This window comes from Eleutherodactylus coqui, chromosome 6 (genome assembly GCF_035609145.1).
Source record: "Eleutherodactylus coqui strain aEleCoq1 chromosome 6, aEleCoq1.hap1, whole genome shotgun sequence".
Classification (NCBI taxonomy): domain Eukaryota; kingdom Metazoa; phylum Chordata; class Amphibia; order Anura; family Eleutherodactylidae; genus Eleutherodactylus; species Eleutherodactylus coqui.
The window spans coordinates 87,970,646-87,985,937 of NC_089842.1; the positions used below are offsets into that span (position 1 = coordinate 87,970,646).

At 48.2% G+C, this 15,292-nt stretch overlaps 1 protein-coding gene across 1 annotated transcript; it reads left to right on the forward strand.

The window, feature by feature from the left end:
* The first annotated feature begins 581 nt into the window (after positions 1-581).
* LOC136632334 (uncharacterized) lies at positions 582-5,701 on the forward strand. Its single transcript, XM_066607138.1, has 2 exons — positions 582-1,839; positions 1,870-5,701. Exon 2 carries the CDS (start codon positions 2,074-2,076, stop codon positions 3,601-3,603), a length of 1,530 nt encoding a protein of 509 aa, XP_066463235.1. The 5' UTR covers positions 582-1,839; positions 1,870-2,073; the 3' UTR covers positions 3,604-5,701.
* Positions 5,702-15,292: the final 9,591 nt, after the last annotated feature.

A 15,292-nucleotide genomic window follows, 5' to 3' on the forward strand; every position in this document is an offset into this window, starting at 1 on the left:
GGAAGCCGGGGCAGGTAGCAGCCAGCCAGATGTGCCCAGCAGTGGAGAGCCCCGCGGAAGACCGACCCGGAGAAGGAACCCACCAGCTCGTCTGAGCCCCAGCCCGGTGGGAAAGAGAGGCGGACATACTGGCAGCCCCAGGATGGAACGACCAGTGAGTAGCGGCGCCGCGTGGTCGCAGCGCGGCAGGGAGGAAGTGGAGCCGGCAGGTCGCACGTGCATTGGTGAGACAGAGGTAGCTGGGAGAGCGGCACCAACCTGCGGAGGTCCGGCGGGGTCCAGGTCGAGTAAGTCCGGCGCGGGGGGAGGTATCCCCACGGCTGACGGCAGAACGAGGAGCGAGGTCCCGGAGCGCTCCCCTCGTGGAGCGGCAGGCGCGCGTAGGGATATGCGCAGCGAAAGTAGATCCGGCCGCGGATCTGCGGCGGCCGTTAGGAGAGAGATGCCACAACGTGCGTCTCCCTCCTCGTGGGAAGACAGCAGCGGGGGGGACAGCGGGCGGGGTGGGAGGGAAACGAGCAATTTATTCATAAATAAGGGGAAAAGGAGTGGGGGACAGCAGCGGGCCAGGGGTGAAAAGGGGGGCCATGCAGACAGGGCGGCAGAGGCAGCGAATTTTCGTGCCATAACACGGGGGGGCCCAAGGCACCCCGGGGGGGCTACTGCAAGGCGCAGGGAGGACAGGGAGTCAGGTAGCAGCAGTGTAGAGAGGGCCCACCTAGAGGATTGCGCAGCACACCTCAGCACATGGCGCGATCGCAGCGTAGGCCATAGAGATTACGCTCAGGCTAGTTTTAGGCGGCAAGCAACAACGGAATGGAGGCACACAGATAGCCAGAGAGAGGAGCGTAGCAGGTCATCATCCCCAGAGGCAGGAGGGGAGAGTAGGAGGAGCAATGTCCCGCGAGGCCTCGCAGCGTGTGGTCGGGCAGAAGCGGTGTCGCATAGTGCCAGGCAGAGCAGCCGAGGGTCTGAGACTCGGTTTTCGAGGCACCTCTTTTCACATTCACCAGCTTCTTCCGCAGATTTTAGAGAAGGAGCGAGTGGGAGCAGACCTAATGCAGGGCTTTCAGCCTACGGGGCTGCGAGACCGAGGAGTCCCAGACGCCGGGGTGTCACCCAAGATGGTCGCACGGAATGACACACGGCACGAGGAGTCTACGGCCAATCATCACTGCCCGCCCCCAATTTTCCCTTGGCTATGCCGGAGGGCAACGAGGCGGGTGAGTCGGTACAATATGACAAAGTTTGGGATAATATGCCCGGCGCTAGCTGGAAGGATGATTTTATGGCGGCTCTTAGAGCCCTGGTGGAAGGTTATACTCAACCGGGGAGTCTGGGCTCGCCCGAGGTTGGTGGTCCGCTACAAGGACAAAGGTGCCTGCCTTCGGGGGCAGGAGCGTGTTATGATAAGGATAAAGGACTACCAGTGTCCTATACTCAACCGGGGAGTTTGATCTCGCCCGAGGTTGGTGGTCCGCTACAAGGACAAAGGTGCCTGCCCTCGGGGGCAGGAGTGAGTGAGTGTCTAAAACTAGCAGACTCGCTGTTTTGTGGTGTGGCCCCGTTGGACGCGGGGCTGGAGGATGAGGTGTTGGGTAAAATAACAAGCGGATGTTATGTTGATATATGGTCTCTACTATCCGTCGATCACGTGTCAGTCGATAAGGAATGTTTCGCGGAGCGCGGAGGCGACAAAAAACCCAAGGTAGCAAAAACTTTTGGGAATTGGTTTTAGGCATTCCTAATTTTGGCACGTGGTATGCAAACAGCATCCGCACAAGGGCCCGGAGTTGCTCGTTTACATCAACACGATCCACAGTGCATATAAACTGCATGGTGGATCGGCTTGGTGGAGATACGACGAAGATTTTTGTCGCAGGATTTCGGGTTCCAAAAACATTAGCTGGGCGTCGAAAGCGACGGACGTGTGGATCCAGCTGATATTGGCACAGAAACTGACAAAACCATTTTTTCAAGGGACGGCCACAGGCGCCAGCGGACAGCAGGCCCCTGTGGCCCCAAAACCCTCCGGTTCATGCTGGGCCTTTAACGAGGGCCACTGCCGTTTTTATGCCTCGTGCAAATTTCGGCATGAATGTTCAATCTGCGGAGGTTCGCACGCAGCGCTGCGTTGTTTCCGGCGTCAACGAGCATCAACGACATCCGGGGTTCCCAGCGCAGGAGCGAACGCCAGTGAACGTCAGGTACCTGGAGCCGTGGCTCGACAGGTACCCCCGGAGACCGGAAGCAAACCTGCTTAGAGCAGGTTTTGCCGAAGGCTTTTTTATTCCACATTCCCCGTCTTCCTCTGCGTCGTTCTGCCACAATTTAAAATCCGCGCGAGATAATAAAGAGTTGGTGATGGAGAAGTTGCTCAAGGAGGTGGAATTGGGACGAATGGCGGGCCCCTTCCAGGAGCCGCCATTTGGGAACTTGCGGGTTTCCCCTTTGGGATTAGTACCAAAGAAGGAAACTGGCAAGTTCAGGCTTATACATCACTTATCCTATCCGTCGGGTGAATCAGTCAATGACGGCATATCGAAAGAGCAAGCTGCGGTTTCATATGCGTCGTTCGATTGCGCGGTTGAACTGGTTAGACAGGCGGGCAGAGGCGCGTGGTTGGCGAAAGCCGATATCGAATCGGCTTTCCGGCTGTTGCCAGTGCATCCGCAGTGTTTTCATCTGCTGGGATGCAGCATCGAGGGTCAGTTTTTTGTTGATATGTGCTTACCGATGGGTTGCTCCATCTCGTGTTTTTATTTCGACGTTTTCAGCTCCTTTTTGGAGTGGATGTTAAGAGTTGAGACGGGCATCTCATCGGTTTTGCACTATCTAGATGACTTTTTGTTTGTTGGACAGGCGAATTCGACGGTCTGTGAGTTCCTACTTTCATGTTTTCGAGCGCTAATGCAAAAAGCGGGGGTTCCACTATCGGACGAAAAAACGGTGGGACCCGTATCCCGGCTAGGTTTTTTAGGAATAGAAATTGACACAGAGGAAATGATTTTCCGCTTGCCTGACGACAAGGTTGCGCGTTTGCGGCAAGTTGTGGAGTTGATCGGCAGTTCGCGAAAGGTCACACTGCATCAACTACAAGTTTTGTTAGGCTTACTTAACTTCGCGTGCGGGGTCATCCCTATGGGGCGTGCATTTTCCCGTTGGTTGTCACTAGCGACGAGAGGGGCTCGGGAACATCATCATTTCATCAGAGTGACGAAGGGGATGAGGTTGGACCTGCACATATGGAAAGTTTTTCTTAGTTCATTCAACGGACAGGTTATATGTCTGGATAAAGAAAGGCAAAATGAGGAGATCGGTTTGGTATCGGATGCAGCTGGCTCATATGGATTTGGAGTGATCTTTGGTAACCGGTGGTGTTGTGCCGCATGGCCGGGAACATGGGTAATGAGACAATGGATAAAGAACACGGCATTATTGGAGATTTTCCCATTGATGGTGGCGATGGAAATATGGGGTCCCATGCTGGCCAACAGTAATATTTGTTTTTGGTCCGACAATCAAACGGTAGTACAGGCGATTAACAAACAATCATCTTCATCGACGTTGGTGCTGGCAGCACTACGCCACCTAATTTTATGATGTTTACAGCACAACGTTAAGTTTAAAGCGAGATATGTCCCGGGATATTTGAATGCTACGGCTGACGCTCTTTCTCGTTTTCAGATGTCGAATTTCAGGGAGCTGCACCTGACAGCGGATGTCGAGGGGGTATGTTGCCCTGCTTTCTTGTGGGAGACGATAGAGGAGAGCTCTTAGCTCTTGTAAAGGCGTCAGTAACTAGTGCCATATGGAAACGTTATAGCAACGTATGGAGGGACTGGTTAGCGGCGGCGGGAGGAACTTTTCCAGCGGAGGAGAGAGCGAGGGCGGTAACATCAGATATCCTGTCGGCGATGCGGAAAAAAGGGGCGTCGGCAGATGCGGCGAAAAAACAGCTGGCGGCTATAGCCTTTTTGTTACGATTGCACGGCTCCAGAGACGTGACTAAGGATTTCGTGTTCGGTCAAATTATCAAAGCATGGAAGAAGGATACGGCGACCAAGGACGGCAGGCGACCAATTACTGTCGAATTATTAAATGCTTTACTCGACGTGCTAGAAACAGTCTGCATGGAGGGCTCCGAGACGGAGCTTTTCCGCGTGGCTTTTTCACTTGCCTTTTTCGCAGCATTGCGAATAGGGGAGTTAGTGTCGGGGTGTAAAGCAAGACCCGGCGGCCTTCTTTTCGCAGACGTGGTAGCTGACGGAGACTGTATCAAGATTTGTATTAGAAAATCAAAAACAGATATATACGGGATGGGAGACTGGATCAGGATAGGCAAATTGGGGACAAAGTGGTGCCCAGTTTCACTTATAAAAGAATTTTTAGCGCGGCATTGCGGGACGGGCTCATTTTTGAGACACGCAATGGGCCTCCCTCTAACAAAATTCCAATTTACGGCAGTTATGCGTGCTAGCCTAAACAAGTTAGGCCTCAACCCAATGGAATTCGGGTCTCACTCATTTAGGATCGGAGCAGCGACGTCGGCTTTTACGTGCGGTAAGGGTATTGAGGGAGTTAAAAAAGTGGGTCGTTGGAGATCGGATGCATACCGGTCATACGTTCAACCGGATCTGAGAGTTTTATAAAAGTTATAAATATGTTGCGATTTGTGTTCCGGTGTTTTCTTTCTTGTTTTATTTGCAGTATCGGATTGGACAGTATGGGTGGTAGGCCACTCTTATATATACTGGGCTGAAAGTAGAGCCAGAAATAGGCCGATCGGTGTGAATTTAGGCCTAAATGTTCAAGTAAGGTGGCACGGAATCAGAGGCCTACAATGGCCCAGGCTGCTTCAGGAGGTCTTAAAAATCAGCAGCTGGACAAGAGATAGAGTGATTCTGGTGATACACGCAGGAGGAAACGATCTTGGAAGGATTAAAGTAGCCGAGCTCATTGCGTTGATGAAGGAAGACATATATCGTTTCAAACAATTTTTTTAAGAGAGTGATAATAGTGTGGTCGGATATCGTGGCCAGAAGAATTTGGAGGGAAGCAAGAGACAACGAAGCAATAGATCGAGTTCGGAAGAACGTGAATTTTAGATTGTCAAAGCACGTACAAGCATTAGGAGGAGTGGCCATACGTCATTGGGAGTTGGAAAGGCGAGAGCGCGGGATGATGCGAGGTGACGGGGTGCATCTTAGTGATATAGGGCTAGACACCTTTTTGTCCAGGTTGCAGGATGGGGTAGAGTCGGCTCTTTTGCTGGCAGGTGGGGGGCGGAGTGCAGCATAGGAATATGCTGCATCCTTCGTGGCGGAATTTTAGGACTTCCATGCCAGCAAAGGAATGGAAGGGCTTGTCAGGCCGTTATGGGCCTTCTTACGCCTCATTTTTTACAGTTAATTTTCGGTTAAAATTGGACATTTAGTATTTGGCATGGAAGGAGAGAAGAGAAAGGATTATCGGTTAAATTTTATACGGTTAAATAAAGGCTGTGGCCTACCCACAACAAGCCAGCATATATTTGTATTGGTCTTTTGTTTAATGGGGAGCGGTTTTAGAGGGTAAGTTCCCCCCAGTCTTCTGCGGTCACAGCACTGGAGCAGCAGTAGAGGGGTTTGTTCCGGGAAAGGAAGAACTTGTCCATGCTGATGAACAAGCATCCAGGGCTGGAGGTACAATTACTTAAATGTTGCAAATAAATTGATGATATACAAATAAAGATTGATTATTGTAATTATTATTAATGGGCGCACAAGTCCTTTATGGTGAACGCTTGGTAGTGTGGCCTCAGCTCCCTACTCTAGAAGCTGGGGGTGTAATCAAAATGCTAATGACCACCTGTCCGTGAGTGAGTTACATGCTCCTCCCCTGATAACATGACGGTGACACCCTCAAAGTCCTAAAAGATAAAACGTGTAGAGCCTGACAGCAACTGTTCACTTAAAGGAGCTGTGATGATGTCACCGTCATGTGATCAGTCAACTGGGCTCTGTGTCCGTGAGTGAGTTACATGCTTCTCCCCTGACATGACAGTGATGTCATCACAGGTCCTTCATCCCTGTGCAGATTACGGCTGGACTAAATCCCCTACAAACCGCCGTGGCCTTAGATGCTATGGAATACTAACGACCACCTGTCTGTAAGTGAGTGAGTGTGTGAGTTGCATGGCAGATGCCACCATCATGGGATCAGTCAGTGGGGCTCTGAACTCCGCCCATGATCACATGATGGTGACATCATCACAGGTCCTTCACTTTAGTAAAAACCTTGTGCAACCATGTTCTTACAGCACTTGTGATGATGTCACCATCATGTGATCAGTCACCAGTACGAGTCCGTGTCACATGACCAGGGGGTGATCTGTGTGTACAGAACTTTGCTGTGCTGGTTGTGATCCCTGTTGTATGGGATAAAAAGTGTATGTACCAGAGCTCTGTGTGTGTGATGTGCATGAAGCAGAGTTGTGTGTGTGTGACGTGCATGAAGCAGAGGATTATGTGTGTGACTTGAAGGTAGTAGAGCTGTGTGTGTATGACGTGCATGTATCAGAGCTCTGTGTGTGACGTGCATGTATCAGAGCTGTGTGTGTGATCAGAGCTCTGTGTGTGTGACGTGCATGTATCAGAACTGTGTGTGTGAGACCTACAGGTAGCAGAGCTGTGTGGCACATTGCACCACCAGAAACACTGGTGCTATAATTTTCACCTGTCCGTGAGTGACTGTATGAGTTACATATGATGATGTCGCCATCATGTGATCAGTCACCAGGCCTCTGAGCTCCGCTCCTGATCACGTGATGGTGACATCATCATAGGTCCTTCATCCCTGTGCACTGAATGAGGGATTTCATGTGATCAGTTACTGGAGCTCCACACGGCTGCTAGTTTAGCACCTGTAATGAAGTCTCCATCATGTGATCAGGTGCGGAGCTCAAAGCCCCAGTGACTGATCACATAACAGTAACATCATCATAGGTCCTGTAAGCACATGGCTGCTGTCTGGCTCTGCTGGTTTAGGACCTGTGACCAACTCCACTCCCTTTCACTATATCATATTAGTAAGTAGCGCACTGCGCCACCAAAAGCACTGGTACTATAATTTATTAATAATTACTAGTCAAAATACTAATGACCACCTGTCTGTGAGTGACTGTGTGAGATACATATGATAATGTCTTCATCATGTGATCAGTTACCGGGGCTCTGAGCTCCACCCATGATTACATGACAGTGATATCATCACAGGACCTTCATCCTCGTGCACTGGATAAGAGATTATGGGCAGACTACATCTCCTACAAAGCCCTGCGGCCTCAGTTGCTATGGGTACAGCAATACTCTAGTCTGGCAGTTTGTAGCTGGTTGTCAGACTGCTGCACACCTGTGTGGAGACTCCAATAAATGACACCTCACAAATGTCCACATACATAGCTGGCGGTGCATACTGACCAACAACATTGAAGCATAGTCCTTCACCACTATCTCCACATCTCCTGAATGTGATATCATGTCAACTCAAGTACTAATGCCCCCAACAGCAGTCCAGCCTTCATCTAATCGTCAACCGTTGTCCAGTGTTGAAACAAACCATTGCTGCTGTGTATACATGTCACCAAAGACGGTTCAACGCTGCCATGCAGCTAATGCAGCTTACATGACAGCGACAAGCCACAATTTCACCTTAGCTGAAGTTTGTAAATCTTGCATGAAAATATTTTGACCAACTCCAATCTTTTCACTATGTTATATTAGATAGTGGAGCATTGCGCCACCAGAAACACTGGTACTAGTATCTCTTATATCATGCAGTGCCTGAACGAATAACAAAAGTCCCAGTATGCGCCAAGTGCCAGCGCTCACAGGGTGGTTATAAGTAAGCCTTCTGTGGCAATCATACCTGGCGGGCAGTGGAGGTCCAGCAGGAGCCAAATTCAGAAAGGAATCACAATTGCTGTGTCCGTTAAATCTCTCTCAGTCCGGGGGTCATCCTAAAACACAGCAGCACTCTCTGGGGGCTAATGGCTGGTTCTTAGGCTGAGTTGGAGCTGCTGATTCCGCCACCAACCGCTCGCCGAACATTAACCTTTTAAGGACCAGACTGTTTTGCACCTTAAGGACCACATACTTTAGGGATTTTACCCATGTGGTAGTTTTACTGCCCTATTTTTTTCCTTTAGTTACCAAAATTATTTTTTGCTGGGTTTTTTTCCCGTGACATATAAAGCTATTCTTTTTACATCTTGCTCACTGACTTTTTTTTCAGGTTTTAGTTTTATTGGGGGTAAAAAGCTAAAAAAAAAAGATTTTTTTTTAACATTTATAGTTATTTTTTTAATTAGCATATTTACCCTAAAATAAAGAGAATGGGTTCCTCATTTTCTTTTGGATGTTTTGATATATAATATGTATGTTTTCGGATTACAGGGCGCATATAGCGAATGTTTTGGGTTATTTTTAGTGATGAGTGAGCATACTCGCTAAGGGCAATTGCTCGAGCGAGCATTGCCCTTAGTGAGTACCTGCCCACTCGAGAGAAAAGGTTCGGGTGCCGGTGGCGGGCAGGGAGCTGCAGGGGAGAGCGGGGAGGAACGGAGGGGAGATCTCTGTCACCCTCTCTCCCCCCCGCTTTCCCATGCTGACTGCCGCAACTCACCGCTCCCCCGTGCCGGCACCCGAACCTTTTCTCTCGAGTGGGCAGGTACTTGCTTAGGGCAATGCTCGCTCGAGCAATTGCCCTTAGCGAGTATGCTCGCTCATCACTAGTTATTTTCTTTCTTATGTATATATTGTAATTTTATTCTGTAATTTTTTTTATTTATTTATCTAATTATTCTTTTTACTATCTATGTCCCCATTACGTCATATAAGACCTCTCAGGGACAGTCACATGTTTTTTTCATTTGACACTTTCCCACTGTAGTTGGGGCATCCATAGGAGCAGCATCCATAGGAGCCCCAGTTACAGGGAAAAACATCCTATGTGGTGACATTAGTCACTGGCAGAGCTGATCAGGGTCTGCTGGAGCCCTGTAGCTCTGCAGTGCCAGAGGTCGCCCGGCGGTCACTGACCCCCAGGCTCACATAGTGAAAGAAGATTTCCACTTTCACTTTTTTACTATATCGTGCTCATTGAGCACTGTGTACTAAATAAAGAAGGAGGCAGAAAGGGTGAAATCCCACTTCTCCCTCCTCCTCCGGGTTATCAGCTGTGACTAACACCTGACAACCTGTTCTGCTTCTGATTGACTGCAGTAGCAGGAGGCTTTAATCCCTGCTGTAATTTTACATACGGCTGAGCTTTAAGCGCCATAATTTTACAGTGTTTGGTCCTTCATGGGTTAAACATGTCCTGCTCAGCACGGGGTTTCTATCACTAGATCTCCCTCCTTCCAGTTCCTGCCATGCCCGTCACTTGTGACCAACTGCCAATCGCTACAAAGCAAAATAACATGGTAAGGGCAGGCTCACACCAGCATATGCCTAATACTTTTTACCGCTGTGTGAACGGGCATTTCATCGCGTATGGCAGCGATTTTGTACTGTTTGTGACATGTAGCTCATGCACACTGTCATGCGCAGTCTTCCTGGTTTATTTTATTTTTTTTTACTTTCCCGCTCTGACGCTAAGTAACTGTGTATATAAACATCGCACATACGCAATGTATTGCATATGTACAGCGGTTATTACATGCCCATAGGAAACAATAAGACTCTATCTTTATTTTTTCAAAAATGGAGGCAAATTTGGTTGCTTTGAGATGTTGCTTCAAATTAGAAAACAGATGATAGCCCGGGGGTGCCAGATCAGGTGAATAAGGAGGATGATCCGGCACCTCAAAGTCCAGGCTGCTTAGTGGGAAGAGGCATTGTTGTGCAAGAACATGACATCTTGGGTCAACTTTTTGCACCTTTTTAGTTTTCAATGTCTGTTTCAATTAATCCAGAAGTGTTGTGTTATACACAGCTGTTGAAGTGGATCCCTTTAGAAAGCAGTCCACTTAGTATACTATCTTTATCCCAGAAGACAGATAACATCCTCTTGGAAGACAACTTCTACACTCTGGACTTCTTTGGATGTGGAGAACCACTGCGTCTCCATTCTTTTGACTGTTTTTTTAACCTAGGATCAAAAATAAAAATCTTTGGGGAAATTTATCAAATTTGCCGACAACACAAAGCAGGGAGGGACAGCTAACACTTGAGAAGAGGGAGAGAGAGGATTTAAAAGGATCTAGACAAGCTTGAACAGTGGATGGTGACTAACAGAATGGTATTTAACAAGCAAAAATGCGAAGTCCTACATCTGAGCAAGAAAAATGAAAAAAGCACATACAGAATGGGAGGAATTGGGCTGAACAGCAGCACATGTGAAAAAGACTTGGGTATACTAATAGATCATAGACTGAACATGAGTCAACAATGTGATGCAGCAGCCAAATAGGCAAATACAATCCTGGGATGTATTAAGAGAAGCATGGAGTCTAGATCACATGAGGTAAGTATCCACCTCTACTCTTCCTTAGTTAGACCTCATCGGAAATACTGTGTCCAGTTCTGAGCACCCAGATTTTAAAAAAACCTAGACAAACTGGAGCAAGTTCAGAGAAGAGTTACCAAGATGGTGAACAGTCTGCAAATCATGTCCTATGAGGAATGGTTAAAGGATCTGGGAATGTTTAGCTTGCAAAAAAGAGGGCTGAGAGGAGTTTTACGGTATACTACCCTTGATACGCCAGCCTGGGTGCCCTAGATCTCACCCACAACCCCTGTCCCTGCTGCTTGCCTCCACTCCTGGTTAACCCTAGGCGGGCAACTGGGCGTCGGTCCCTACTCTCACTAGGGACCGAAAAAGGACGCTGGCGTACCTGGATGAAAAGGGTAGAATACTGACAGAAAAGGCAGATGTAAATAACCAACACGAACAATACTAAGCAGAACTGGGGCAGATGTAAAAACCTGGCGGACAATAGCAAAGTATAGCAAACAAGATGACAGAGGCAGGAGACCAACAGAGGCAGACTAGCTAGCACACTGCGGGGAAACCAATAACTGACAGTGATTGCAAGTCTCTGACCAACCCTTAAACAAAAGCCTCCACCCAGGGGCGGAGAGAGGAAGACAGCCACTTCCAACAGAACATAATAAAAGGGAGCTCCTGCACGGCAGCTGCACTCACAGATGCACGCACAGTGCCGCGCGCCACCAGCACCACGCCGCCTACGCCAGCCAGGCACCCGCGCCCCAGGCAGCCGGACAACAAGCTGGGGGGTGCGCCCCGACTGCGGGACGCTGCACACCGCTGCCCCGGGAGGACCAGCAACCGCCGCATGGTAACAAGGAGACTTAATAGCTGTCTACAAATATCTGAGGGGCTGTCACAGTGCAGAAGGATCAACCCCATTCTCATTTACACAAGGAAAGACTAGAAGCAATGGGATGAAACTGAAAGGGAGTAGACACAAATTAGATATTAGAAAAAACTTCCTGACAGTGAGGGTGATCAATGAGTGGAACAGGTTGCCACGGGAGATGGTGATTTCTCCTTCAATGGAAGTCTTCAAACAGAGACTGGACAAATATCTGTCTGGGATAATTTAGTGAATCCTGCACTGAGCAGGGGGTTGGACCAGATGACTCTGGAGGTCCCTTTAAACTCTACCATCCTATGATTCTAAGTCCGAATGCAGACGTCCGGGTCGGATTCCAACTGTGATATCTCACAGTGGAATCAGAGCCTGTGATCCCCGACTTACCTGTCCGGCGTATTCTCTCTGTGCGGCGGGTGTGCTGGCTGATGCGCCGAGCAGAGCCGCCGCATCGGCGATAACGCGGATCCGCGGTGTCGCGCAACGGGACGGACAACTTCCATTGACTGCAATAGAAGCCGTCCATGCGAGGCTCGCACTAGAATAGGACATGCTGCGATTTTTTTTCCCCTGCACATGGAAAATTGGAAAATTGCAGTTAATTTCTGCTTGTGGGCATGGAAAAGTGCTTTGCTTAGCGTGTCCTATGGGCAGTATTTGCTGCCTCTGGATCCCGCAGTGCAAATACGCCCGTGTGCATTGGACTAAAGTCTCATCCTTTGGCAACAGTCAAGACAGAAAAGCATCCTGCCGAAAACGCTGCAGAATTCCTCAGGAGGCTTCCACTTGGGCACACTTTTGATCTGCTTACAAACATTTTGGGACATTTTGGGACCCACTTGGCAGACACCTCATGTCCAGGTGATTGTGAATTATGGACCCAACTCTTTCTCTGGAAATGTTCAGAACCTCGGCTATCATCATAGCAGACATTCATCGGTCTTCCAGAACCATATCCTAAATGGTGTCAATGCTTTTTGGAATCTTGACCACTGGAGGTCTCTCGGTACCGTCTGTTGGTGTTTAAGTGAACAGTTTTAAATTTGGCAATCCAATTTTTCACTAAACAGCGCTTGTCACCTAACATTTGCATCATGTCACTGTGAATGTCTATGGCTGACATGCCTTTCAGAAACAGGAACGTCATCATTGCTCTGCTCTCCATTGCAGTGATATCTGCTGCAGACTCCGCCATGTCGTCTTCAAACCTGCATAAAATTAAAATCACAGATTACACCAAAATGTGCAACAAAGTATTGCAAAGATTGAGCTTTCAAATTATCTAACTTTCATTGATGTGAAAACAAATTAAGATTGCAAAGGACTTATAATTACCTACTTGTAAAAGACCAGTTAAACGAGCGCCAGTCCCAATGGTGGGTGCTGATGGAATGGTGATACCAGCCCAGCGATAACCTCTCCTGTGCCTTTACACATGAGCGACTATCGCTCACTGAATGGAGGCAGAGCGGGCCGGGGATCGTTCTGCTCCCCCTACCTCTATTCACAGTAAACGGACAGTCGTTCATAGATTTTAAAAAACTGCCTATTTATATGGACCTATCATCATTCAGTTTTTATGCATGCATGCAATAAACTGAACGACAAACCAATTATTGTTTTTCATTCATTCGGTGCATGCATTTACACTGAATGATCACCGTTCCGATTCCCACGATCCAACGAGTATCTGCATAATGATCAGCCCATATAAAAGGGCCCTCAGTCACCGCAATTATATTCTAAGAGGTTTTCAGCCCTATTGTATGTAGTATCCTTCTGCCTGTTGTATCTGCATCTACATATCTTCTTGAGAATTATTCACATTCCCATGTCTGTTGTCAGTTTTTCTGACATAAACTAATGAGGACATGACTGAAATAGAAGGAGAGTATTGTAATTATAAGCAGTAGGCTATAAAAGAGAAGAGAACACCCAGAACTATATTGTCATGTAGGTAAAGGAACATGCATGATAATAGAGTATCTGCACTGTGCTGCTCCACACAAGACAACTGCAAAGAAAGGAACACAATGTGGGGACGTAAATAAACTTCACCAGTACTCACTTAGCTTCACAAAGGAGGTTTGTGCAATCAGACCAGTAAGGGTCATGCCTTGATTACGGGAAGAAAGGACTACTGGACAAGAACATATCAGATGGTATCATCCCTCTGAGTCAACCAGTGTCCACACATGCAAGCTTTTCCAAAAGTGTAGAGAAGGTGACATGTTGGTAGAAAAAGCCAGAAGTATTAGGTTTAAAGGGGTTGTCCCGCGCCGAAACGGGTTTTGTTTTTTTTTCAAACCCCCCCCCCCCCCGTTTGGCGCGAGACAACCCCGATGCAGGGGTTAAAAAAGAACACCGCACAGCGCTTACCTGAATCCCCGCGCTCCGGTGACTTCTTACTTACCTGCTGAAGATGGCCGCCGGGATCTTCTCCCTCGGTGGACCGCAGGGCTTCTGTGCGGTCCATTGCCGATTCCAGCCTCCTGATTGGCTAGAATCGGCACGTGACGGGGCGGAGCTACACGGAGCCCCATTGAGAAAAGGAGAAGACCCGGACTGCGCAAGCGCGTCTAATTTGGCCATTAGACGCTGAAAATTAGACGGGCACCATGGAGACGAGGACACCAGCAACGGAACAGGTAAGTGAATAACTTTTGATAACTTCTGTATGGCTCATAATTAATGCACAATCTACATTACAAAGTGCATTAATATGGCCATACAGAAGTGTATAGACCCACTTTGTTTCGCGGGACAACCCCTTTAAGGTCTCATGTCCACTAGGAAATTCGGGCCCGCGGGGATTCTCCATGCAGAATCCCGTAGCGGGTCCCTTCTTTCCCGCAGACATGAGGCCTGAAAATTGATTTTTCTTACCTGTCCGGACGCAGCGGATCTTCCCTCCGTCGCCGCCGGATCTTCTTTCTTCGGTCCGGCGGATGTGCTCGGCACGCCGGAAGCATGCCACGCGCATGCACCGTGCACTCTTTTTTTTTTCTTTTGAATTCCTGCTCTCCAGAGCCGGAGAGCAGATATTCAGCTGCGGGTGTGCCGCGGATACGGACGGCTTCCATAGGCTTCTATGGAAGCCTGCGGGAGACCCGCAGAAAATGGAGCATGCGGATTTAGTAATTATAATTGTCCAGTGGACATGAGGCCTTAGTATTAACAAGAATGTTTGCATTTCGTAATAGGGAGCAGAGATCTTGGAAAGGGTTGAAACACAACGTTTAGTAGATAGTTGCTTCTATATTAATATATGCTTTACGTTTTAAGTGAAGCATGCGTATTGAGCTGTTAAACAACTCCATAGGACTGAGGATGAACTGCTTTGTGTAGACAGCAAACCTTCACGGAAACTTTTTCCGGGCCTGATCTGTGTCATTTTTATTAAACCCCTCTGGGGTTTATGGTTCTCACCTTTAATGTTGGTCAGTCTAATGTAATAGTGACTAGGAACATAATTCACAATTTTTCAACAATGAGAAGAAGGATAATCCTTGTGAAGTGCCCAGTGTGCCCAGTTTTCTAATGTCAGTCCATTCCCCTTTTATGCTTGCAGCGATTCCCGCCTGCAACATCAGTATGTGTCTAAGTCAGGGGTATCAAACTCATTTTCACCAAGGGCCACAGCAGCATTGTGGTTGCATTCAAAGGGCCATCTATAAGGGCTCATTCACATGGGTGTATTTACGCTCCATATTACACATATAATCTGGGCAGTTTAAGCACCAATGTGGTATTAACATATATGTTTTTCACTCACGTGAAAATAATCGCAGCATGTCATATTTTGGTCCGTATTATGACAGCCGCGTCAGAGGTTCCCTGCATCCCCAAAGTGATGCAAGGCTATTTTCACATGAAAACGCCTTGCATCCCTGGGAATTTCACATGGTGGGGAGC